Genomic DNA, 27361 nt, shown 5'->3' on the forward strand with positions numbered 1-27361 from the left:
AGACATCTCCTGACTCTCCCGCTGCTCCCCTCAGTGGTGTACTTCAGTCAATCTGCCTGTTCTATTCCCCACTCTGTCTCTCGTGAATCCTCTCACCCCCTACATCTCTGGTCTGGACCCCAGCTCTTGTATGAATACATAAATCTTTAAAAAATAAAAAGATTCCAAAAAATGGATTAGAGCAAAATGTATTGCCATTACTCTGCATACATACTTCCCAAAGTACTTTTCTAAAGGGCTAAATCATAGCAAAGAATGCTTATTTCAGTATGCCCTTGACAGAGCTCACCATTTTCAAGAGATACTGTTCCAGAGATTCAACTGTAGCTAAAGGTTCCATCTTCAACATTCTGCCAGTTCTGTCTATCAATGCAGTTTCACCAGGTGCACGTTCCAATCGAAATCTTAATCTTCTTGTAAGTATCTACACAGAAATGGTCAAAATACTTCAGAAAATACCTTACTTTTTTGCTAGGAACTATAAAATGAGGTATATTACGTCAACACAGGAACTGAAATTTATGAAGTATAATCATAAAGGAAGGATTAATATCTATTTTCTATATTTTTAAAGGTGTACTGAATAAGAGATACTGGTTTTTAAGAAAGTAAACTAAGCTACATTTTCTAAACGAGTTCAAATATACATGGTTTAAATAAAATTATTGGAGGTAATACATCTCTAACAACTTACAATTTTCCAGGAAGATATGAAAATTAAATAATTAGCTTATTCCTTTAAAGCTACAGTTAAATAATCTATGGCTAATAAGCTTTTTAAAATACAGAAAGTTACTAATCCATGTTTTAGTAAGCAGCAAATATGAGGCAAGCAATTTAATTTTAGCTTCATTTCTATATAAATCTTAACTAATTCCTATAGAAACATAATTAAATCTTTACATGTGCATTTGGATAGCAAAATCACTTTAGCCTTCCTGCCTTTGAGTCTTAAACAGGGTGTACCTAGGACTGTTAAACAGTCACAGAGAGTTATTTCTACCTTATCAAGGATAGAGCCTTAAAAAGGAAAAGGCCAGACCAAAAAATCCTCTTGATCCTCTATATTATTTTCTCTGAAATACAAAATACAAAATGGAGTTCTATGTTTGGTTTAATATATATAGAGAGAGAATAATAGAAAGATACAAAGACAGATATGATTCTAGGCAAATAATCTATATTGTAATTCTGTAACTCCTTGGACAAGTTTTGTAGTCTGGGAGTTTAGAGGCTTTGTTAACACTACAAGGTTCTTAGGGGTATGGCAAGTTTTTTTGCCCTGAGAAGACAGCTACCGATTCTTAATCACTTATTAAAAGCTACAGTTAAAAGAAACTACTCCAGGGCCTCCCTGGTGGAGCAGAGGTTAAAGACATAGTGCTATCAAGCTATCATCAGCCACAGTAGCATGAGTTTGATCCCCAGCCGGCCAGGGAGCGAATCCACATGGCACAGCAGATTGCTCCTGTCTCGCCAGTTGTTTCCCTCAGTATTTCAGTAGATCTGCCTGTTCTGCTCCCCACTCTGTCTCTGGTGAATCCTCTCACCATGCTCCCCAGCACTTCTGGCTTACACTCCAGTTCTTGTATGCATAAATAATCTTTAAAAAAAAGAAACTACTGCATGCAGTGAAATTCAGAATAGATTGGATAAAGCAAGATTCAAGGCCAAAGAATATATGAAGAAGTACTGTGTGACCCAAAGAAAATGTGATAAAGATTTATTTGGGTTAGGATATTAGCATTCAGAATATTTGTTCTGTCATTATATATTTGAATTTGTTTAGTCTTTATATATTTGCTGCTAACAACAAATGAATGAATGAGAGTATCAACCAAATAACATCTAGCAAGAAAACAAACTTTTAATAAAAACCAGGTAATAATGACAGATTTCTGAAGGATCAATATTAATAGCTAAGGTAGGCTAAGACCATGTCTCTAACCAATGAAAAATCAAAGAAGAAAACAATGATGAAAGTGTCTTCATACTTCTCATATGCTAATACACACAAAGACAAAGGAATTTAACTCCTAATTCCAGAACAAAAGTAATTTTTTCCTGCCTTTTTATTCATGTTTTCCTAATTATTATTTCCTACAGTTATCAAATGAGTTATTATTTACAATATTTATTGAATGAATAAACACAGTATTATCCACAATAATTTGATTAAGCAAAACAGAGTTGAAATACCAATACATTCAAATCATTAAAAGAACCACCAAATGGAACTTAAGGTAAAGTCTTTAACAATTATGCAAAATTGTTATTTAATACAAAATATGAAAGGAAAATGCTCCCACTCTATCTCTGGTGACTCCTCTCACACAACACCCCCCCCCAACTCCACACCTCTGGCCTATACCCTAGCTTTTGTACGCAAAAGTAAATAAAAAATTTTAAAAATGCATTCAGTTATAACAGCTACTGCATTTTTCATGATTACCTGAAGGTTATATGTGGATCCTGGTGTATCATACAAATGGAGAGGTAGACGTTCAATAGATTCTAGTACAGCTATTAACTTTCGAATTAATGCAACTGCTGGTCGACTGTGAAGAAAAATTATGAAGAGCTTTTATATAATTTCATGCAAAAAAGTTCATACTTTGATGAGCCTCATCAATGCAGCTTCTACAAATTATCTAATGGTCAGGATCTCAAACTAGATCCTCTCCCTTTTTTCTCCTCATCTATTTTGAAGAAAATGCCAGAGAGCATATCAGTTCATACAGAAATGTACTGAATATGTAAACTCTGTAAAATAATTCTTAAACAACAAAGATACCATATCACACCTATAAAAAGAAGAAAAATTATCATTATTGCCAAATAGTTTACCAGTGTTCAAATTTCCAATCATATCTTAGAGACATGACCACAACTTATGTGGTGAGCTGTATTTGTAATAGATAACGTGTAAATTATTTCTTGCTGTATTGGATTAAAAAATGTTTTTAAAAGTTTTTATTATACATTTGTAATAAATGCTATTTTTCTATTGAATAAAAGAGTTCCTGTTTTGTGTATAAACACTGTATTTAGACTCTCTTTTAAAGAAAATATACCAATTTGTAAACACTGCCAAAGTCATATTAAAAGAAATCTGGGAATTTACCTTTCATCATCCTCATTTTCACTAAAGGCTGTTTTAAAAACATTTATTCTTTCCACAAGCTGGCTACAATCTTGTTTCATATCTAAATCCATGCTCTAAAAGAAACAAAAAGGAGAAAATACCAAAGAAGTTTTAATGCTGTTACTGAAATGTATCAAAAACACATGCAAATATGAACTTTAATATATATTATAAAATGAACATTATAATCTAAGAGACATCATTATTGCCTTTCAATTAAAATTTCTTTTACTATATGACTCGTATACTATGGCTAATAGATTTTTTTTTCCTTCTTCAATGTTACACTGTAATAGCAATTACACTGCTAAACAATTTTTCCCAAAATATGGTATACAGGCAATTTCAGATTATTGCATTTTCCTTTTTATGTACTATTTAAGAATGAACATTTTTCATTTTAACAGTACTATTTATTTTAATGAGTATTAGAAAAATTATAATGGGCATATAAAAACAATTTTCATAGGTATTAGTGATAAAATACAACAATTTTAAAAAACGAGAATAAATACAAATAGTAAAATTAATGAAGGAAATGAAACTGACAGAAGCTAAAATGAATCTTGAGTGTATATCACCACATATAATGATTAAAGTCAAGAAATGAAAAATGAAAATGGAACTGAAAGGGGAATATGCTTCTTTTATATTTTATACCTCTGTTAAAATTTGTTATTATAAATATATATGCTTCATTAATATAAAGGAAAAATTTTTATCACAACAAATACATAGTAAAGGTAGACTACATTGAAGAGACCCATAAGGCAAAGAGCAAATATCTGTCAAATACATATACTTCATAACTGTCATTGTGCATAAATTATGTGATAGTTAATTTTATTAATCATTTATGTAAATAATTTAGGTACTTAAGAAAAGCTGACAGACTAACTCAATTTTATGCAAATTTTAAGGAAATTAGAATAGTGAATAATGTTAAATCTTAGCCCAAAGTTAGTAATTTGTTGAACAAAATTCAGGCAACTCAAAAATAAGACTCAGTTGTTCAGGTCAATGGGCTTAAACCACTGAGATAACTTAAAGACTAAAGAAATTATAAACATCAACATTTAATACACAAGTTTTTAAATAGCAAAGCAAACAAAGTAAGACTGCTGAAAGTGTAGCCGCCAATAATTTTTAAAACTATAGGGCCTCCCCGGTGGCGCAGCGGTTGAGCGCTGGGTTGCGAAGCTGCCCGCGGCCTCTGCAGCGCCGGTTCGATCCCCGGCTGCTCCCCGGCCACCAGAGGAGGGTCCCACATGGTGCGCAGACCTCTCCTGCCGCCCGCTGCTCCCCTCAGCAGTGTACTTCTGTCCTTCTGCCTGCTCTGCTCCCTGCTCTGGCTCTGGTGAATTCTCTCACCCTCCCGCGCTTCTGACTGTACCCAGTGCATGTATAAACGAAACAAACGAACAAATAAATAAATAAATAAAAACATGCCTCTATAAAAAAAAAAAAAAAAAAAAGTTTAAAAAAAAAAAAAAAAAAAAACTATATACTTTGCTTTGTACTGCTTCATAAACTTACGTTGTTTAAAACAGTAAGAAGTGCTTGCACCAAGCCACTACTGCACATTTCATATGGTGATATTGTGTTTTCATCCTTCAAAAGTACAATTAAATTTTCTAAAGCTGTCTTCATTAAATCTCTCCACGTGTTCTCACCCTCAATACACTAAAAGAAAAAAAAATTTAATGAAGACAAAGAAACAGATCTTAATATACTTTATTTATCAGAACACCAATTACCATGAAAATAAATTAAATAATAAACATGATTATGGAGTTGAAATATTAACTCAAATTATCTCTACTAGCATAAATGAATCTTTTTGTAAAAAGCAGATAAAAAGTATTTTTGGTCTCTGTCATACCCATTCAATACTGCCACAGACTGAGTGTTGCATGGCTGTGAGCAATAAAACTACTTATGGACACTAACATTAGATTTTCATATAATTTTCCTGTATCATGAAATACTATTCTTTGAGTGGTTTTCAACCACTCAGAAACGTAACAACCATTCTTTTCTTCTTCTTCTTCTTCTTCTTCTTCTTACATTATTGTTAATTTTTATACAATATTTGATTTCTCCCCTCAGGTGTAGTCCCTGTAATTCTCCCACCACCACAGCACCCCTGAATTCTCACCATAGTTCTTTGTGCTCTTCCTCCCCTGTTTTGATGCCTCACCTCCTCTGCTGTATGACTCAGATCTATGGTAAAAACCATCCTCACCTCACAAAATCACAAAAAGGTGGCAGGCTAAACTTAACCCACAGGTGCTAATACATTGACCCCCAAATCAATACCAAGAATATAAAAGACAAAGAAAGGGAAAAAATTAAATCAAGATCACTGTGTAATAAAATCTAGAGGCTAACATACTTGTCTATTTGTATGAAGTTCCCAAGATGACTCTAACTGAGTTGCTATATTTCTGAGTGTTACCACTACTCCGCGAGGCATGCTTTCAACAGCTTTAAAGTGGTCATCATATAAATCTCGAGCCATAGTTCGTACCTATCAAAATAAAGATAGCAAATGAGGATATTCACCACAATCAAAACACAAATGTGGATATTCACTACAATCAAAAATTTTATCGACTCCCTCCTTTTATCTATCACTTCTAAAATTAAGATGGTTGTACTATTATCAACTTCCAAAAAATTGTTGCCACTTCCATTCATATATGTCAAAAAGTTCTAATGGTTGAAAAATATTCTAATATATTTTAGCACTATTAAATAAAAGAACTCATAATTTAAATTTCTGGTTACTTAAACTTTGTATTGACATACCAAATAGGAGTTTATTTCACTTAAATTTATAAAACTTGTAAATAAAAGTAACTTAGTTCTCTTTTTTAAAAGTAATGTTTATAGTGAACAAATTGAAAAACATAATTAGACCAAAAATAAGAAAATTGAGCTATCTGTAATTACATCAACCAACTATGAGTCTTTAGGTTTTGTGTCTTTATAAAATTTATATTATTCATACAATGTATATAAAAATTTCAAATATTTACCTATTTTACTGTAAGACGGAATGACCATATTATCAATTTGGGCACCTATTATCTCTCATTTAAGTTAATATTATTTGAGAGAACAACCGTAATATCTTAGGCTCGGACCTGATGAAATTTAGTGCATAATACTCTTTAAAAATATATGTTTAGGGCCTCCCCAGTGGCGCAGCGGTTGAGCGCTGGGTTGCGAAGCTGCCCGCAGCCTCTTCAGCGCCGGTTCGATCCCCGGCTGCTCCCCGGCCACCAGGAGGAGGGTCCCGCATGGCGCGCAGACCTCTCCTGCCGCCCACTGCTCCCCTCAGCAGTGTACTTCGGTCCTTCTGCCTGCTCTGCTCCCCGCTCAGGCTCTGGTGAATTTTCTCACCCTCCCACGCTTCTGACTGTACCCAGTACTTGTATAAATAAATAAATAAATAAATAAATAAATCTTAAAAAAAAAAATGTTTAAATAATGTAAACTTAGGTAATTTCATCTAAATCACAAACATAGCATAACTAATATAATAAAAAAATTCAATCCTTAAATGAATAAGCAGTATTTCTTACTATTCTGGTATGTTCTTTCAGAATAAAAAGATGAGCAAATTCTTAGTATTAGACAACAAATACCCCCTTTATAAAATTGCACTAATAAATAAAAACTGAGGTTAAAACTAAGTTAGAATTATTTTACTTAAAATAGTTTTAATATATACCTTTTTCATACACAGAACAACAGCCAGAAGAACACTGAGTTACCATTATTTTCATGAAAATGAATCAATAATTTTTTTTTTTTTAAGAAACTGAAACTGAGACAGTTTCTGTTCATTCATCAACAGCTTTCTTTCGTATTGTGAAATTTCAGTTCCCTGTGAGTTATTTTAGATTTGGTAGGTAAATACAATTTACCAGGTATTCCAGAACTTCTGAGATAGGTAAACGTTCATTTGTTTAAAATAATACCAAAACACAATGTTGAACTGCTGTGCAGTGCCCCTAAGCTTAATGAGGCACATGTGTCTTGTGGAGAAAATACCTGTGTTAAATAAATATCATTCAGGCATGACAGTTCTGTTGGGCAAAAGTTCAAGGCTAATGAATCAACAATATATATTAAATAGGCTGGCTCTAAACAGAAATAAATATATAGGGGCCTCCCTCGTAGTGCAAGGGGTTAAACACAGCACTGTGAGGCTGTCCACAGCCAGTGCAGCACAAGTTGGATCCCCAGCTGGCCAGGGAGCTGCTCACATGGCGCAGCAGACCTCTCCTGTCTCGCCAGCTGCTCCCCTCAGCAGTGTATTTCAGTCAGTCTGCCTGTTCTGTTCCCCACTGTCTCTGGTGAGTCCTCTCACCGCGCCCCGCCCCTGTACCTCTGGCCTATACCCCAGTTCTTGTATGCATAAATAAATAAATCTTTTTTTTTTTTTTTGTTCCTCACCAGCGGCCAGGGAACGAACCGGCACTGCAGAGGCTGCGGGCAGCCTTGCAGTCCAGCGCTCAACCACTGCGCCACCAGGGGAGGCCCAATAAATAAATCTTTTTTAAAAAAAAAACATATAGAAAAAGGTAACGTATGGATCAGTTTACAAAATGTAATCAAAGGTTCACAGGAACCTAATCCTTCATTTACCTTAGGAGCAACAGTTTAGTGTTGGAACTTTATAGAACATAACTACTGTAAACAATAAACTACATTCACTTCAAATTCCTTTTAGTATTTAAAATTTATCTTCAATTGAAATACTTTCTCTAATGACCTTATGAATTAAAATTAATCTCTGGTTGCTCAAATTCTTTTTAGAAAACATAGATATGATAATGAAATTATATATATATATATATATATATATATATACACACACACACAAACACTCTCTATCACAAAAGAGTTAATTTATATTTACCAAAAATAAATAAGTTACATTCTTTCCAAGGTTTAACATCTGGAAATATCTTGGGGATGACCTAACACATTAACAACTAGAAATAAAGACATGAACATCTTTATATATTTTTCAAATGTTCCAAATAAAATTCATTCCTATTATTTCTATGGTCAAAGTCATAAAAGCATAAGCATCCACTGTTATAAAACAAGTACCCTCTCTTAATCCCAACCATCTACAAGCATTATTCTCATACTACATGGAGAAACAATTTTACATCACTGTTATAGGTTAAAAAGAATTTGGTCACCAGAAAATATTGACTCGAACTATGAAGTTATTTTATTTTCTCTTTAAAAATATGGTCCCATAAAGGGAAAGAGCAATTGACATAATAAAGATGGATATACTTGTCATATTTAAAAGTACACAATATAAATGTAATAAATTTTAAAAATTACTATTGCCATTTTGAAGGTGGAGTCAATAACACCAACTCCTATGTGTTTCTGAAACTGTGATTTCATCTAAGATGATTAAACTATCAAAATAATATGAATCTAGAACTGAGTATTAAGTTCTTTTTTCACAAAGTGTTAAATCAGGATTGCCAAATATAATGAAGCCTTTTCTTTTTTTTTTTTTAAGATCGATTTATGTACGCATATAAGAACTGGGGTGTGAACCAGAGGTGAAAGCGGTGGGGGTAGGTGAGAGGATTCACCAAAGAGAGTGGGGAGCAGAACAGGCAGATCTACTGAAATACACTGCTGAGGGGAACAGCAGGTGAGACAGGAGAGGTTAGCTCCAAACTTGCGCTGCAGTGTCTGGTGATAGCTTGACAGAGCTGTGTCTTTAACCCCTGCACCACCAGAGAGGCCCTAATGAAGCATTAGCAATCCCATTACATCACTAATATTACTATCAATAATAATTTCAGTATGAATTTAAAGTTTGTGAAATAAGGTAAATAATTTTAAAACAACTTACATTTCATATTTTTGTCCCATTAATCTCCACTGTTTCTGTTTTAATCTTGGTGCTTAATATATACATAGAATATAAATGTATTTATGAAAAATAAAAATGACCACAGAAAAGACAACTAAAATTAGGTTAGATTAAGGTATCCTGCATCATATGGATCAATTTTTAAAATGCTTACATCATTGAAACCATATCACTATGAAAAAACAAAACATTAAATCCCATAAATATACCTTTTGCTTTGTTTTTTCTAACTTAGATTTCAGTTTTCTGCCTCTTTTGCCAGTCCAACCAGTCACAAATTCTGAACCTTAAAAAAAAAAAAAAAAAAGGACATTTTACAAGAAACATTTTACTGCAACTTAACATACTCATTTATTCTCATCAGCTAAACTTACATTTGTACATACTTACCTAGAGAAGTTTCTGCAGTAAATGAATGTTTGGTTCCTCTATTGGATTCAAATACAAAACCAGGTAAATCTTCTTTCAATATTGTTGCTTGCTGACCGTCTGAATTATGAATAGCAATTTCTCCTTCTTTCAAACATGTTAGTGACCAATTCCCTACAGTAAGTTTAGTGGGTCCTGGTGCTGAAAGTATAGGCTGGCTTGAAGTAGATGGCTTTACTTGGCCTCGAGCTCTTTGTAACTTCTCTAAGAATTCACTTCTGCTTTCTATAAAGAAAAGAGTACTACTTTAAAATCACATTCTTTTCTAATATCCCAACTATTTTTTTAAAAAAAAACTTAATTAGCAGAGTTTTGTTCTTTGGTATACTCTCATTGGTTTGATGTGTTTTTTTAGTTCAGGCATAAAAGCAATCCTAGTAACATAATTTTCTAAAGTATAAGGAGTTTGGAAGAAATAAAACTAAGATTGCATCAGGTGTACAATTCATCATTACATAAAAATAGGTCAGAAAGGTGAAAAGTAGTAGATGATGCTATTATTCCTTGTCTCACATAAAAAAAATTTATGAAATGCTTTGATATTATAATTTTTTGTTTATATTTAAGAAACTGGCCATATAATAATAAAGCACGTGCTATTTCCATAATATAGTAAAAATATGAGCAAAAATACAAAGAAATTACTAAAACATTTTTTAAATTTTATTTTAGATATATTTCACATCATTTTTCCTTTTTGCACAACGCATGCTTTCTTCTCTCAAGTATAGTCTCCATAAAATTCCCACTATGAACTCAACTGTATACCATCACCATAGTCCCTTGTGCTTCCCCCGCCTTGCTTTGATACCTCTCCCTTTCCCCTCCCCTGCAGAATGTCTCTGATTTATAGTTATCTGTTAATTCTGGAAAATATTTTACAAAATAGAAATAAAATAGAAATAAAATATTACCTGAACTATCCGATCCACCTTCAGGACTACCACTTGAATACATGGTGGCAAGTTTCCCATCCAAGATGAATCTGAACCATCCATTACTGCCATTAGATAATTCCAAGGCTGCTGCATCACTCCATATATATAAGCAGTCCCTTCCCCTAATGATTGACCAGTCTCTCCAATGATAGGGTTTACCTTGCTGCAATTCTTTGGCATCTTCCTGTGGTTCATCTTCCTAGAAAATGTGTAAAATTATTCAATGTCCATCAAAAGCGAAGGACAAAGATATTTTCTGAGGAAATCTTATGTCCTACATTTTCATTTTTTAAATAATGTATTTTGAAAAGCAAAAATTTAACTTTGATGAAGTACAATTTATTGATTATTTTGTCCTGTTATAGTATAACTTTTTAAATGTCCTAACTAAAAACTTTTTTTTTAAAGCTCTATTTATTTATGCATACAAGAGCTGGGGTACAGGCCAGAGAAGCGGGCGGTGAGAGGATCCACCAGAGACAGATTAGGGAACAGAACAGGCAGACTGACTGAAATACAATACTGAGGGGAGCAGCAGGTGAGGCAGGAGAGGTCTGCCTCGCCATGTGGGTTTGTCCCTGGCCGGCCAGGGATTGAACTCGTGCTGCAGAGGCTGCGGATTGCTTCATAGTATGGTGCTTAATCCCTTGTGCCACCAGGGAGGCCCCTAACTAAAATCTTGATCAAGTTTAAAGTCACAAGATTATCTTCTAGAAGTTTAAATTTTTAGCACTTACATTTCAGTCTGGTTGTTTTATGTTCATTTATGTATATGGTATATATAATATGTAATAAGGGTCGAGATTTTTTTTTGGCATATGCTATACACTTGTTTAAGCATGTAAGCACTTTTGTAAGCACTTTTTTTATTATTTAAATTTTATTTTTATATTCCTCTTACAATTACAACCCCCTTATTTTGACCCAAAGCCCTCCTTTCCCCGCCCCCCCCCCCATAGAGTGTCTCTGGTTCATAGTTGTTTGTTGATTTTGACATTTTCTTTCTTATAGTTATTCTTTTTCCTGGTCCCTTATTTAAGTTTTTTAGATTCCTGCTATGAGTGAGACCATCCGGTATTTTTCTTTTTCTTTCTGGCTTATTTCGCTGAGCATGATCCCTTCCAATTCCATCCATGTTGCTGCAAATTGCACGTGTTTATCTTTTTTGAATGCTGAGTAATATTCCATGGTGTATATGTACCACATCTTCTTGATCCAGTCATCTACTTTTGGTCATTTGGGTTGTTTCCAAAGCTTAACTATTATAAATAGTGCTGCTATAAACATAGGGGTGCAGGTGTAAGCACTTTCTTTGAAAACAAGCTGACCATAAACATGGTTGAATCATCAATTCATCTTTTTTTTTTAACTTTTTTTTAAAGATTTATTTTTATTTATACAAGAACTGGGGTACAGGCCAGAGGCATGGGAGGGTGAAATAATTCACCAGAGACAGAGTGGGGAGCAGAACAGGCAGACGACCGAAAGCACTGCTGAGGGGAGCAGTGGGTGAGACAGGAGAGATCTGCCGTACCATATGGATATCTCCCTGGCCAGCCGGGAATCGAACCCATGCTGCAGAGGCTGTCCGCGGCCTCAACATGCTGCGCCACCGAGGTAGGCCCTGAATCATCTATTTATCTTTTCATGACTACCATACATTATGATGTCAATAAGAAGAGTTAAAATTTACCACTGTATGTATTTCAATTTTGTTCCTTTTCAAAGCGGCTTTGGCTAGTGTAGGTCCACTTCATTTGCCATATAAATGCTAGAATCTGCTCATTAATTTCTACAAAAAGTTGCTGAGCTCTTTACGTATTTCTTGAAAGAAAGAATTCTAGATGGATGAAACCATATATTACTTCTTGTTTTAATTCTGGTTGAAACCCCCAGTAATTTATGATATACAGACACATATATTCATCCCTCAAGATTCTACAATTACACATAGCCCACCATTCTCTCAAAATTGTTACTACTCTACTATGTAATATTTAGTAATATAGAGTAAGCACTCACAAAGTTATGATTAAACAATGCTTGCAATCTGAACAAAGTATATTTCAAATTTGCAAACTAAGGCAAGATTATCAGTGCACATTGAAACTAGTGGATAAGTTTAATGAGGAACAGCATTTTACATAGTTTCAAATTTCCTACCCACATATTATTAATTACAGAAAGACAAAGAGTAACTTTATAATAGAGAAATCTGGATAAAAAAAAAACATAACCAAGTGATCCAAATTGAAATCATCAGCAAGGGAGTAAATAGATATCATGTGCCTCTAAGGTACATTATGAGATGGACATAACATCACCTTTATAATCTTCCTGCTAAAAACATATAACCATTGAATCTGATCAGGAATCAAATCAGGAAGAAATATGGCACAAATGCTGAAAAAGGGTATTGTCAAAGTTAACTGGTCTGACCTCGTTAAAAATGCCAAGGTTGTGCCTCCCCTGGTGGCGCAGCGGTTAGCGCTGGGCTGTGAAGCTGCCCGCAGCTTCTGCAGCTCCAGTTCGATCCCTGGCCACAGGCTAGAGTCCCACATGGCACAACAGACCTCTCCTACCGCACCGGCTGCACCCCTCAGCAGTGTGCTTCATCAGTCTGCCTGTTCTGTTCCCCACTCTGGCTCTGGTGAATTCTCTAACCCTCCCATGCTTCTGACTAAACCCAGTGCTTGTATACATAAATAAATAAATCTTTAAAAAAAAAAAAAAGTCAAGGCTGGGCCTCCCCGGTGGCGCAGCGGTTGCACCTCTGCACCACAGGTTCAATTCCTGGCCAGCAGGCGAGGGTCCCACATGGCATGCAGACCTCTCCTGCCATGGCCACTGCTCCCCTCAGCAGTATATTTCATCAGTCTTCCTGTTCTGCTCCCTGCTCTGGCTCTCACTCTCCCACGCTTCTGACTGTACCCAGTGATTGTATAAATTAAAAAAAAAAAAAAAAAGCCAAGGCTATGAAAGAAAAGAAAGGTTTAGAAATATTCTGAGAACACCATATTCTCAGAAATATGGTAATTAAGTGTAATATGTGCTCCTGGTTTGGATTCTGGACCAGGAAAAAAAGAACTGCTAATAAGGAAAATGGCAAATATGAATATGGTCTCAGACAGAATAAGGCACAGTTTTATAGAAACATTAAATTTCCTGATTTTAGTAAGATTATGCAAGAGAAAGTGCTGGTTATTTAGTGAAGTTTTTAAGTGGGCAAAGGAACTCTATGTGTGCAGGTTTTCTCAAATAACATCCTCAAAATGTTATGCACACATACACAAGTATCTGCAAACAATAAAACAAATGGGATATCAGTAATTAGCGATTTTGGAAAGAGGATATGCTCATATTCTTTACTTGCACTTTTCTGTAAGTTTTAAATTTTGTCAATAATATGCTTTGCAAGAAAAACTGACCACATTAAAAAAATAAGCATATAGCCTCCCCGGTGGCGCAGTGGATTGATCACAGCACTATGAAGTTGTCTGCAGCCTCTGCAGTGCAGGTTCGATTCTAGGCCAGCCAGGGAGCAATCCACATGGCGTGGCAGACCTGTCCTGCCTTGCCTGCTGCTCCCCTCAGCAGTGTCTTTGGTCTGGTCTGCCTGTTCTGCTCCCTACTCTGTCTCTGGTGAATCCTCTCACCCTCCCGCACCTCTGACCTGTACCCCAGCTCTTGTATTAAAAAAAAAATCTTAAAAAAAAAGTAATAATAACAAGCATCCAAATAATTCATATTATCATTATTTTGTCAACCCATCTTGGAATTGATTTCCTCAAAAGAAACATTATTTCTGATACCACAGTAATTAAGAACACTCACTTTTTCAGGTTTGGATTCCTCTTCATTTTCATCATCAGAGGAAGGACCTGCCAAAGTTGACACTTTGCTAATTACACCAAGTCTGGCTAGCTGATCCAAAAAAATATCACCACCTTTATCTACTAAATCCCTTATGATCTGCAAAGCCAACAAGTGGCCATCATCATCATCCTAGGAAGAAAAAAAGAGAAAATTAAGGTAAAAATGATACTAAGTTTAGGTGCCTGGAGTAGACAAGTCCAGTAATTTGCAAAAACAAAATGATTTACTGAAATAAACACAGATTAAATTATTTTACTGACCACTATCTAAGGAATAGTAAAATTAGAGAAGTTTCAAAAAAGGATAAAAAACCAGACCTCTTGATCAAGGACAGTTGCAGTGATTTCTACAAGTATTGTAGGCAAATTGTGACCAACATCAGAATCACATACTTCTTTTAATAGTGCTTCAGAGCAAAAATGAATCATTTTTCGAATCAATGCAAGACTTGCTTTCCTAGAAAAGTTAAAAAAAGAGAGAATTTTAGGAAGCCATGATTAAGAAGCTACAATGAGACAAAATGCAATTATAAATGAATGAAAACACAAACATCCTATGTCAAAGTTATATATTATATTGCTAAAAATTAAACTACAAAAAATTATGATATTAGCACAAGTATGTTTCTAATGTAATTCACTTATTCTCTATTATTACTATATTAAATTCATCAAAACTGATATTTAAAATTATATTTAATGTGCTATTTTATCTTATATTAAATGACATAAGCATTAACATATGACATAATGACATAATTTTAAAAAATAAAGTACAAAGTAATTCAATTACTAAGAAAATATATGGTAAAAACTGTCAATAATCTAAAATTACCCATTACCCAAAATACAAAGTTCTAACATCTAGTAGTTCCAAGGGAATTCAAATTTTGAATTAAACATTTTTCTTTCTCAAATTTGAACATTTTTCTTTCTCAAAGTTGTCTGCAGCCTCTGCGGTGCAGGTTCGATTCTAGGCCAGCCAGGGAGCAATCCACATGGCGTGGCAGACCTGTCCTGCCTTGCCTGCTGCTCCCCTCAGCAGTGTCTTTGGTCCGGTCTGCCTGTTCTGCTCCCTACTCTGTCTCTGGTGAATCCTCTCACCAGAGAGGATTCACAATTCTAATATAGTTAGAATATTCATTCTAACTATATATGAAAGTAAGATAACTTTGTAATCCTATGATTTGAGAGGCTTCTGACACAGCTGCAATTTTCTACAGCAGCAGTGTCTGCTTTATGTATTTCATAACTATCTCTAACTGAAATTCAAAACACTATTTTTAATTTTTTTTTTAATTTATGCATACAGGAACTGGGTTATAAGCCCAGAGGTGCGGGGGATGAGAGGATTCACCAGAGGCAGAGTGGGGAGCAGAATAGGGAGATCTACTGAAATACACTGCTGAGGGGAGCAGCTGGCAAGACAGGAGAGGTCTGCTGCGCCGTGTGGGTTAGCTCCCTTGCCAGGATCCATCGAACTCATGCAGCAATGGCTGGCTACAGCTTGATAGTGCTGAGACTTTAACCCCTGCGCCGCCAGGGAGGCCTAAAACACTATATTCTTAAATATTTCAAATTCAAATACATTATGGAAAGTGGTAGACAGATGGAGGGGAAACTGTCCTAACAGTTCTAAGGAGTAGTGCCTTGCAGTTCTGTTAATGGCTATTTATATTTGCTAATAGTTATTATTTATATGTATATTTGGTTGTAAAACTGGTATTTGTGCATGATAGTTTCATATCATGATTTATTTCAATTAAAACAGCCTAGGAATAGCCATGTGATGTCTACTCTTGCTATCATATGCTGAGCAATTATGAGACAGGGACCCTATTCTATTATTTTAAAGCTAAAAAATATGAAAACATTAATACTAACACTAAAGAAAATTAAAATGAAAATAAAAACACTATACTTCATTTAACAAACCTTATGAAGTGGGTTTTATTATTTATTAGCTCAGCTTATCAGATTGTAAAACTGAGGCAAAGAAAGGTAAGCCTAGTAACACCACAGTTTAATAAATTACAGAGCCTAAAGTCAAACTCATCTCAACAAATACAGCATACATAACATAACAGTTTTCTCTCTCTCAAATGACTAGGAAACCTTCATTACATTTCATTCATATATTTTATCGGCTTTATTTGGGCATTCTAACTTCATTGATTTACTGATAAGAACTTTTGTATTAGTTATCATAAACATTTAATTGCTGAAAGTCTACAATATTCAGATTTTCCTTTTATTAGTCTCACCTATTTATTCCTCCAGATGAAATTTATGACCTGTCAAATTCTACAACAAATTTTGCAGTTATCTTCTTTAGAACTGCATAATCTATAATTTTGGAAGAATTACTATCTTTTGATTACTTAGTATTCTCACCTAAGAACAATCCCTCCCTTTATCCAACCAACCCTACTTTTCTCTCAGTCAAAATGTGACTTTTTTAAAAAATAAATGAACCCTCAAAGGATTTCTTTTGCTGAAAGTGGGCTAAATTTTTGCCTAGTTGTTGATGCTAACTCCAAAAGATATTTACTAAACCTCTTCAAAAACAAAGTATGAAGTCCTCAGTCTACTATCTTATAGACATACATTGTAATATATATTATATAATCTAATCATTATGTTATGTACCTTAAGGTAATATAATGTTACATGTCAATTATACCTAAATAAAAGTGGGAGAAAAATCTCAGAATAATATTAGAACAGCCAGGTTTTTACAAACTACTCCACCATAATAATTCTTATCCTTTGTTTTGAAGATTTCACTGATCTTTTTGCCTGCCTTTTATATCTTAGACATAGTACACTCGTTGATATTAATAATAATAGCTAAAGTTTATAGAGACCATCCTTTAACTGTCTGATCAGAGTACCTGTATTCTGATCAAATTGTAAACTAAAATGGTAAAGAATTAAGTTGCAACATATTTCACCCCCTTGTTTTTAATATTGTTAAATACTTTTTAAAAAATACTTTTAAATACCTTAAAAAAAACCCCATCTTTCTATAAATAACTCTAAAATATTAGGCACCATAGTAAATACCTCACAAATGTCTAATTTTTAGTATCATACCTAAACAGAATTAAGTGTAAGTTCTCATCCTTAGATACATACCAAATGAGATCAAACAGTTACGTGTCTTACCCTTGCCACCTGTTTAGGCAGTAGCAACACTTTGGACCCACTTTGAGCTATATCTCAGAGTCTGAGCTTCTAACCTATCATGCTATCTTCCTCACCACAATTAAATGTGCCTGCTAATTATTACCTGGGAGAGAATTCTGCATCGAAAGTGCAAAAGTAAAACTGTGTTATATCAATCTTCAAATATTTTACAGGATAGAAAACAACCATCCATGAGAAGACTGCTATTAGGTGGCATACTTTGTAATTTTCTGATGGCCTTATCAAGGAGCAATTCTACTCCAAATACATCTAGTTCACTAAAATTTTCAGACCAAGGCATCATCTAGTTCAAAACTGAACATGCTCATTCCTTAAAATGATTCAAATCATGTTGTTTGTGTGTGTATTTGTGTGTGTGTGTGGGGGGGGGTGTTTGTGTATGTTTTAAATAGCCCCACTAGGGCCTCCCCAGTGGCTCAGCGGTTGAGTGCTGGGTTGCGAAGCTGCCCGCGGCCTCTGCGGCGCCAATTCGATCCCCAGCTGCTCCCCGGCCACCGGAGGAGGGTCCCACATGGCGCGTAGACCTCTCCTGCCGCCCGCTGCTCCCCTCAGCAGTGTACTTTGGTCCTTCTGCCTGCTCTGCCTTCCGCTCTGGCTCTGGTGAATTCTCTCACCCTCCCGCGCTTCTGACTGTACCCAGTGCATGTATAAACAAACAAAACAAACAAACAAATAAATAAATAAAAACATGCCTCTATAAAAAAATAAATAAATAAATAGCCCCAATAACACCTATACCACTGGAGCTATTTGGGGAAGAATAAAAGCCAAGTTCTTAAATGTTCACAGTGAATTATTTTACTGCCACTTTTCTCCTATTTAAAGCAGACTTTTTGCACAAATTTCAACATATAAAGTTGATAATTAAGAGCACTACAAAACTACATGTTTTAAAGAAATAAAAAAAAATCAAATTCTTAGTCAGCCAAAAATTTGGCATTCTTCACCTGTTCATTTCTTTCATCCCTCACATCTAATTGATACCAATTTCTATGTAAAACATTTCCTGACCTCTTGAATTTGTTTCCACCAATTCAGTCCCAGCAACTGATTTAAGTTCATGCTACAAAAATCCTGAAGCAGTCTTTTCATTCATACAGTCCTCCTTTGTCCACCAGGCTACTAAATTACCCTTTATAAATGGCAAATTTACTGTTTCAAATTTCCCAAGAAGTCTTTAATGAGTCTTCTTTAATTGTGGGGTAAAGTCCAACTTATTATCATGGACTACAAAGAACTTCATAGATCATAAAAGGATTCTATCTACCTTTTTAAAACTTCACATACCTATACTCCATTAATAGAGAAATGTCTGTAATTATGAACACCCTCATTCAATTATTACTGGGAACCTACTAAATATCAAGCCCTATCCATATTGTTCCTTCTCCTTGAACAAATACAACAGTATATAAGATTACCTCTCACAGAGCTTATTTTAGGGAGACAAAAACTCAAAGAGAAAAATTTGCCATTTATAAATTATAAACTCTGTGAAGACAGCAAAATATAAGAATTGATGTGAAAGGTTTCCTAGGGGTAAATTTAAATTGACTGGACAAATGTCTATGTATATAACATTTGAACTAAGACCTGAGACCTGAATGGCAGGAAATAACCAACCATTCCAAAAACATAAAGAAGGGGAAATATGTGCAAAAGCCGTAAGTTAAGGATATATATAGAATATTACAAAAGTAAAAAGCAGGCTAACAAAACATAGGTGTCATGCGCTAGGAATTACTGAGTAGCTAATACTAAAATAGGTCAAACAACTGGGTGGGGCTTATGTAAAACCTTACAAGCTTGAGAGGTAAGGAGTTAGGTTGGGAGATACTGGAGGGAGCTCACCAGAAAGAGTTGTGAGGCATTGTGATTAAAAAAAAAAAAAAAAAAATTCAACCTAATATATAGGAACAGATTGCAGAGGGGCAAGAGAGGAAGAAAGATGAGTTAAGGGGCTAGTACAGGAGTCAAACCAAGTTGTTTTTTTTTTTTTTTTTTTTTTTAAAAAGACAGTATACTGGGGCCTCCCGGGTGGCACAGCGGTTGAGCGCTGGGTTGTGAAGCTGCCCGCAGCCTCTGCAGTGCCGGTTCGATCCCTGGCCCGCGGGTGAGGGTCCCCACATGGCGCGCAGACCTCTCCTGCCGCCCGCTGCTCCCCTCAGCGGTGTACTTCGTCAGTCTGCCTGCTCTGCTCTCCCCTCTGGCTCTGGTGAATTCTCTCACCCTCCTGCGCTTCTGACTGTACCCAATGCTTGCATAAATAAATAAATAAATCTTAAAAAAAAAAAAAAAAAGAACAAGAAACATGATAGTTTATCTGAAAAGGCAGTAAACGTTTTTTTTTTTTTTTTTTTTAAAAAAAGACAGTATTCTGGGTGAGAGTATTTGCCAAAGAGGGACAGAAATGGCAAGACTAGAAACAGCACAGAGGGAAAATCTCCAGGACTTGCTCACGAACTGACTCATCTCCATGCCTTCGCACATACTGTTGTCAACTGATCCTTCCCAAACCTATCTGAAAAACTCCCAGGTATTTCTTAAACCTTAAGTTAAATCTCAATCCTACATAAAATCTCCAATTTGCCTAGTCAAATTAGCTGTTACGTCATCTACACTTGCAGAGAACTCTGATTATGTATTTAATCTATCACTTATTATTTTGTTACTACTCACGTCTTGCTTACTAGCAAAGGTACAGTTAGAGAGTCAAGTGTCATTGAGTAACTCCTCCTAAGACCATCTAGCACTGACTCTACAAAAAAGGCCATCATAAAGTTAAAAGCATGTTTGCTATACATATCAAAATTTATTTAGCATTGATATTCAGAGAGCTATAAAAACTGTATTAGGAATCTACTCTTCATGATTTCTAAACTCTATTAACACAGATCATCAGAAGAAAATATTTAACTCTAATATTTATTTTTACCATACCCTTTCAAAATTAAATTCTCAGTTAATTCTGGAAAAGGGAGAGAACAGGCATACTTTAACCAGTAAGTAAAAATAGTATAGGTAATTACCTTATTGAAGGCAGCATAGTTTGCTGAAATGTTTGTGCAAACACTGGCAATAATCTTTTCAAGTATATAGGTGCCATTTCTGGATCTCCTTTTGGCTCATTACATTCTTCTTCATCTTTGTTTGTATCTTTCTTCTTCTTATCATCTCCTTTATTAACTGGACACATCCAGTCACCTGCAGACAAATATTGTTCAATAAATAATTGCTTGCAACATTTTTATAATGAGGAAAAAAGCACCAACATGTTCAAACTATAATTATTTCTTTCTAACAATAACTAAAATAAAATTAGGATGGTCTAGTAAAAGTGTTTATAAGAATACAAAAGAGGGCCTCCCTGGTGGCGCAGGCGGTTGAGCGCAGCGCAGTGAAGCTGTCCGCAGCCTCCGCAGTGTGGTTCAATCCCGGCTGGCCAGGGAGATGCCCACATGGCACGGCAGACCTCTCCCATCCCGTCCACTGCTCCCCTCAGCATTGTATTTCAGTCAGTCTGCCTGTTCTGTTGCCTGCTCTGTCTCTGGGTGAATCCTCTCACCCTCCCACGCATCTGGCCTGTACCCCGGTTCTTGTATGTATTAAAAATAAATAAATTTTTTTTAAAAAAAGAAAGAAAGAATACAAAAGAACCTTAGTATGTCCAATGAGCTGAAATACAAACTAAAAAGATGTTTTTGGATACTCTACTTGATTCCAAAAGTAGATTCTATATTCATCTACTCTGAAAACTTAAAACATTTGGTCAAAGTACCCCAAATATACAATACACACTATTCTTTATGATATTTCCATATGCCTTAAACTTTTGATTTGGTCCTTTTAGAATCATGCAGTCAGGTCTCAAAGAACACAGAGGAGTACACTGTTAAAAGCTTATCAAAAATAAGAATATACATATTTATTTTACTTCACAGGAATAGTTGATTTAACATTACTGTTTATATAAATAACTAATTCTAAAGAAGAGAAGGTGAAAACTAATAGCAGATAACTTAAAAAGAAACACTACCACTCACCTGGAGACTGAAGAATAGCTACTACTTCACTGTGACCCCTTTCCCGAGCTTTATCTAATGGAGTTTTCCCATCTTCATCTCTCAAATCTGGGTTTGCACCATGTCGTAACAGAGTCTAGAAAAGCATTAAATTTGGATATAACAATTAACACCTCATTTCTTCAATATCCAACTCTGCAAACAAAAGGCTTACAGAATTACAGATCGTCCTCAATAAGATGGGGTTAAATCCCAATAACATCCATCCTAAATTGAAAATAGAAGTTAAAACCATTTTCAACACAGTACACTGTAAAATATTGATGTTTATCTTTGTGACCACATGCCTGGGAGCTGTACCTCACTGCCATTGCCTAGCATTAAAAAAAATATGGCAGGTCGTATTTCATTAGTCCAGCGAAAAGATCAAGATCAAAGTTCAAAATTTGAAGTAGAGTTTCTACTGAATGCACATCACTTTCTCACCACCATAAAGTTTAAAAATCTAAGTTGAGACCCTGTATTCAACCAAGCAGGTACCAATCCAAACCTCCGCCTTTGCACATTTCACCTTAAAAGTGCTCTACTTGTATCTTGAAGAAATCAGATTCATTTCAATGGCTTATTAACTAAAATTATGTTCATGTCTGAATCTATCATCTCTATCAAACTCCTTCGAAATTCTTTAAGAGAGTTACTAGTATTCAGTTTGTGATGTGGTAAATATCTTTTCCAGCCAATCACCAAGTTAAATCAATTCTTCTACAACGGCTTTAAATACTAACTTTTAAATAAATAAATTCACACTGTTAACCAAAATTTTATCAATAATGTACTCCTTCCCCCTCAGAATGTTCTTTTGGAAAAAGAGTATGTATCACAGTTTTTCCTATAAGCATTAGAGCTACAGTTTTTTGACCTTTGTTACAATGTAAAAAATATATATCTTACACATACATGTCAGATAAGGATAAAGCTGAGGTACAGTTGATATATCTGACAAATAAGTGAATACATATATCTATATATCAACAATGTATGCAGCACTGGCTAAAAACTCCAAATTGCTAGGCTCTGAATCATAATAATTCAATATTTTATTAATTCTAGATGCCACAGATTATTAATTAAATATCACGAGGAAAAAACACAAATTAAATTTTGCAACAGTGCTTTCTTATTGCTCGGAATTTTTTTAACTTATTGGAGGAACTTTCATATATTAATTGAACAAGTAAAAAGATGAAAATATAACTGAAATATAAATACTTCTGTGACTTTATATTGACAAAATTCTTCATAATTACTTACATTTTGATTCATTGTTACCAATATTTGTGTTTCTACACTCAATGCTGCCATCCATGCCATAAAAAGCATGATGATGCAGCATTTCTAAGAATACTCTTCAACAGGATTTTTCTTTCCAGTTACTAAAATTCATTTAACAATTTTTGTTGCATAGATAGGTAACACTGCTATTCCTAGCTGGTCAACAGCAATTATAAGACATTTCCCTATTTAAGAAATGTTAAAATGTATATGGGGGGGGCCTCCCCAGTGGCGCAGCGTTTGAGCGCTGGGTTGCGAAGCTGCCCACAGCCTCTGCAGCGCCGGTTCAATCCCTGGCCACCAGGCGAGGGTCCCATATGGCACGCAGACCTCTCCTGGTGCCCGCTGCTTCCCTCAGCAGTGTATTTCGTCACTCCGCCTGCTCTGCTCTCCCTTCTGGCTCTGGTGAATTCTCTCACCCTCCCGCGCTTCTGACTGTACCCAGTGCTTGTATAAATAAATAAATATTAAAAAAAAAAATGTATATGGAATGGTGTGGGGGAACTGGGAGGTTTATCTTAGAATGAAAAACAAGAACATGTGAAAGTTTAATGACAATGACATGTCAAATGCTTAAGACACTGGATAGTACAGAACAAGTACTCAATGAATATTACCTACTATATCACTATTTGAAAAGGTAGCTGTAGCTCATTTTGGGCTGATAGATAATCAAGATAAATTAGGGTTAAGACACAATTTATTTGGCTCTTTGCTCCTACTCAGCCACTCAAAACTGCAAAATAGTATGTCAAAAGAAAATGGCCCCAAAAACTTTTATCATCCTTAGAAGTATCATTCTCACTAAACACTTAAGTCAAATTCACAGAATTCAGTTTTCCCAGCTTTAAAAGCTGTCACCAAAAAAATTTTATAGTGCAAAGATGACGACAGCAGCAGCTATCATTTGAACATCTATGATATACCAGCTGCTATATAAAAGCTTTTCAAAGCTGTGTGGAGGTTCCTCAAATTAGTAAAAATGGATTTTTCCATATGACCCAGTGATTCCACTCCTAGGAATCTACCCAAAGGACACAAAAACATTATTAATTTGAAAGGAAACCTGCACTCCTATGTTTACTGCAGCACTACTTACAACAGCTAATATATGAAAACAACCTAAACGCCCAAAGTCAGATGAATGGATGAAGATACAGTGTGTATATATACACAATGTAATACTATTCCACAAATAAAAAAGATAAAGTCATATCATTTGTAGCAACATGGATGGAGTTAGAAAGGATCATGCTCAGTGAAACAAGTCAGAAGGTAAAAGAAAAATATCATATGGTTTCACTCATAGGCGGAATATAGGGAAATCAAACAAAAGGTCCAAAAAAAAAAAAGCCAAAACTTGCAAGCAAACTATAGATCTGCGCATAGAGTGGGGGAGGGGGAAGGAGAGCAGTCACAGCAGGGGAGGGAAGAGCACAAGGGACTATGGTGATGGCCATTGGGTGATATGATAGTGAGAGATTTATGGGGACTACACCTGAGAGGAGATTTCAAATACTGTACAAAAATGAACAATAATGTAAGAAAATAAAATTTTTAAAAAATAAGAAAAATAAAAGCTTTTCAAGTACTTCATTATCACAGTAATCATTCTAGAAATATATACAAATTTATTGATAAAATCTCAAGTCAAACTTAAGTAATGGGATCAAGGCCACCAAGTTTTACTAATGAGCCAAGATTTTCTAATTATCACAGTTTTTCATGTTAAAAATGTATACACACTTGTTGATAAAACTGCAAGTCAAATCTAAGAAACCTGCTCAAGGCCACCGAGTCTTTTTCATCAATAAGCTGAGACTTGAATCAAAGTGCGTGTGACTTCAAAGCAAATTAACATTGGATCATGCCAAATTACTTCACAATATAAAAATTCTAGAGACCTAGATCATACATTCAGGTCAATACTTTTCATTTGCTCTCCCTGGGCCTCAATTTCCCCTACCTTTAAAAAAACCCTCCAAAGTTCTTTGTTAAACTAAGAGTCAAAGATAGTATGCTTCTTCCACAAAGAGATCATTTGCTTTATTGATAAATAGAAACAACAGCAACATGTAGAAAGTCATTCATTGCTAAGAGAAATTAGAAAGAGCCAAGTGTTCAACAAGAGATTAGTTTTTATATCATTCTAATTTTGGAACTATGGAAATGTTAAAAATTAAATTAATAATTGAAAAACCTGGATTTTACCTTTGCTACTTGAGGTCTTCCAAAACATGCAGCATAATGTAATGATGATGACCTTTGACCCCTATTAACATCAGCACCTCTTTCACAAAGAAATTCTACCTGTAAAATGATGAAGAATGATAAAAGTTGCCTTACTAATATTTCTATCTTTGATTTAAAACATTAGCTTTTAATTATTAGCTTACCATTTCCTGAGTTCCAAAAGCAGAGGCCCAATTTAATAAAGTCTGACCCACATCATCCATAAAATTTACTTCAAAGGCTGGAAATTTAAAGAAAAAAAATTTTTTAAAAAGCCAACAAAATAATACAGACTTTTCCTAAAGTTGGAACTATTTAAAGATTGTTACTACTAATACTGTCTAACTACAGGGCTCCTTTTACATATTTAGGTCAACTATGAAGTAGTAAAAAAATAAATAAACCTAAAGTCTGCTAAAAAAAGAATTCTAAAACTTTTAAACCACTAAGGATTCATGAGAAAAAGACTAGGTATACAGTACAACTCAACAGGGTATTAGTTGCCTCATATCACAAAACTTTAGAAAAGGAACTAATCCATAGCTATAGTTAAAAGAACACAAAAACAAATTTGATGACCAAGAAACACCTTTCACCAATTTGTTTGCTCATCACCGCAAGAAGTCTAAAAAAATTTATTATATGTTACTGTAATTTACTCATGTCAGTTCCATCAACCTTGAGAGAACAACAGCTTTTCAACCTGTAATTCACCTTTGAATTGACATGATAATCTGCTGGTAATATAACAGGTAAATTTCACTTATTCATTCACAAAGACCCAAGTCTTACCATGCACCAAACTGACAACCATACACATGAAGATGGGTGAGAAAGTGGGGATGCAGGTAGGGGGATAAAGGAGCCAACATTCTGTTATCTAGCAAAATTGTTAAAAACTGTCAAAAATTGGGCCTCCCCGGTGGCGCAGCAGTTGAGCGCGGTTACAAAGCTGCCCGCAGCCTCTTGCAAAGCTGCCCGCAGCCTCTGCAGCACCGGTTCAATCCCCGGCTGCTCCCGGCCACTGGAGGAGGGTGCCAAATGGTGCGCAGACCTCTCCTGCTGCCGGCTGCTCCCCTCAGCAGTGTACTTCAGTCCTTCTGCCTGCTCTGCTCCCTGCTCTGGCTCTGGTGAATTCACTCACTTTCCCACGCTTCTGACTGTACCCAGTGCTTGTATAAATAAATAAATCATAAAAAAAAAAAAAATCAACTCCCAGACATTTAAAAAAAAAAAAAGTCAAAAATTTAGAAACTAAAAATTGCTTATATAATTCCTTAGCTCATGGGTTTTAAAAAATATTTTAAAAAGTAATTTCCAACCTCCTGTGTCAATTGCATCTATAAGTGCATCGGTATCTTTACTTCGAATGCAGTCTATAAGCTGCCGATGTGAACGCTCCCCAGAACTATCCAATCTCCGGAGTCCTGGGATTCTGCCTGTAGATCCAGCACTAGACTTTGGCAAAGCCTTTCGCCCTTCAAATAATAGCACCAAGAGAAGGTCAACCAAGCGCATGGTATCAAGCACACATCTTTCATCACCCTGCAATGCACTTTCAATTGAATCTGGAAGCTCTGATCTCAGGAGATCCTAGGCAAAAAGTAGGAAGAAAAGAGAGCTCAATATATTTGCATAATAAAATATATTTTTTCTGAAAGATTACAAATCAAAGATTCAAAAAAATACTCTTACATGTGTTACCACTGGAGAGCCTCTGCAGAGCGTTGAGAGCAGACTTACAATTGTCGAAACCTGGTTACTCAATTTGGAATCTGCAGCTGTGGAAGGTGCTCCTGTGGTACTACGACCTGGTTTGCAGGCTGACGATGGCCCTGATACAGTACCACCAGCAGCAGCCATTCGAGATAACAGTTCCTCAGTTAATCCATGCTTGGCTAATGGAGCTGGGTCAACACCACGACGAGTAAATCGGTCAGCTAGTGATGCAAAACAGCGTAGAGCTCCATCTGAAACCTAAGAATATGAAGATATGAATATGGACAAAATTCACCTATAAGGGTCTAGAATACTTATTTGAATAGAGACTATAGCAAAGACATGACATATAATCTGTCTAGATTTAAATTCTGGTTCTACATTCTGCTTACTCTATAACCTAGAGATGATACTTAACTACTCAAGATCTCAGTTCCCTCATCTGTAAAATGGGGATAAAAATAACATCTATAATTAACTGAACATAAATGAGAGGATGTATGTAAAGAACATAGATGGGCAATATTAAACAG

The 27361-nt window shown here is 35.2% G+C and overlaps 1 protein-coding gene across 5 annotated transcripts in view; it reads right to left on the reverse strand.

Moving 5' to 3' along the window:
* The window catches only part of HECTD1 (HECT domain E3 ubiquitin protein ligase 1), an 86115-nt gene that overhangs the window by 31258 nt on the left and 27496 nt on the right, over positions 1 to 27361 (reverse strand). For all 5 annotated transcript variants that reach the window (XM_037503184.1, XM_054689654.1, XM_054689660.1 and 2 more), the window contains exons 5-20: positions 26805 to 27086; positions 26432 to 26702; positions 25274 to 25350; positions 25089 to 25187; positions 21567 to 21681; positions 20553 to 20727; positions 14632 to 14770; positions 14273 to 14443; positions 10415 to 10637; positions 9462 to 9725; positions 9281 to 9357; positions 5541 to 5675; positions 4682 to 4828; positions 3125 to 3219; positions 2453 to 2558; positions 290 to 424 (exon numbers count right to left, since the gene is read on the reverse strand). In XM_037503184.1, the coding sequence (XP_037359081.1) occupies positions 290 to 424; positions 2453 to 2558; positions 3125 to 3219; positions 4682 to 4828; positions 5541 to 5675; positions 9281 to 9357; positions 9462 to 9725; positions 10415 to 10637; positions 14273 to 14443; positions 14632 to 14770; positions 20553 to 20727; positions 21567 to 21681; positions 25089 to 25187; positions 25274 to 25350; positions 26432 to 26702; positions 26805 to 27086 (2511 nt within the window). The remainder of the gene's footprint in view (positions 1 to 289; positions 425 to 2452; positions 2559 to 3124; positions 3220 to 4681; positions 4829 to 5540; positions 5676 to 9280; positions 9358 to 9461; positions 9726 to 10414; positions 10638 to 14272; positions 14444 to 14631; positions 14771 to 20552; positions 20728 to 21566; positions 21682 to 25088; positions 25188 to 25273; positions 25351 to 26431; positions 26703 to 26804; positions 27087 to 27361) is intronic.

Source organism: Talpa occidentalis, unplaced genomic scaffold (genome assembly GCF_014898055.3).
Source record: "Talpa occidentalis isolate TD23 unplaced genomic scaffold, MPIMG_talOcc4v2.1 talOcc4.11, whole genome shotgun sequence".
Lineage (NCBI taxonomy): Eukaryota > Metazoa > Chordata > Mammalia > Eulipotyphla > Talpidae > Talpa > Talpa occidentalis.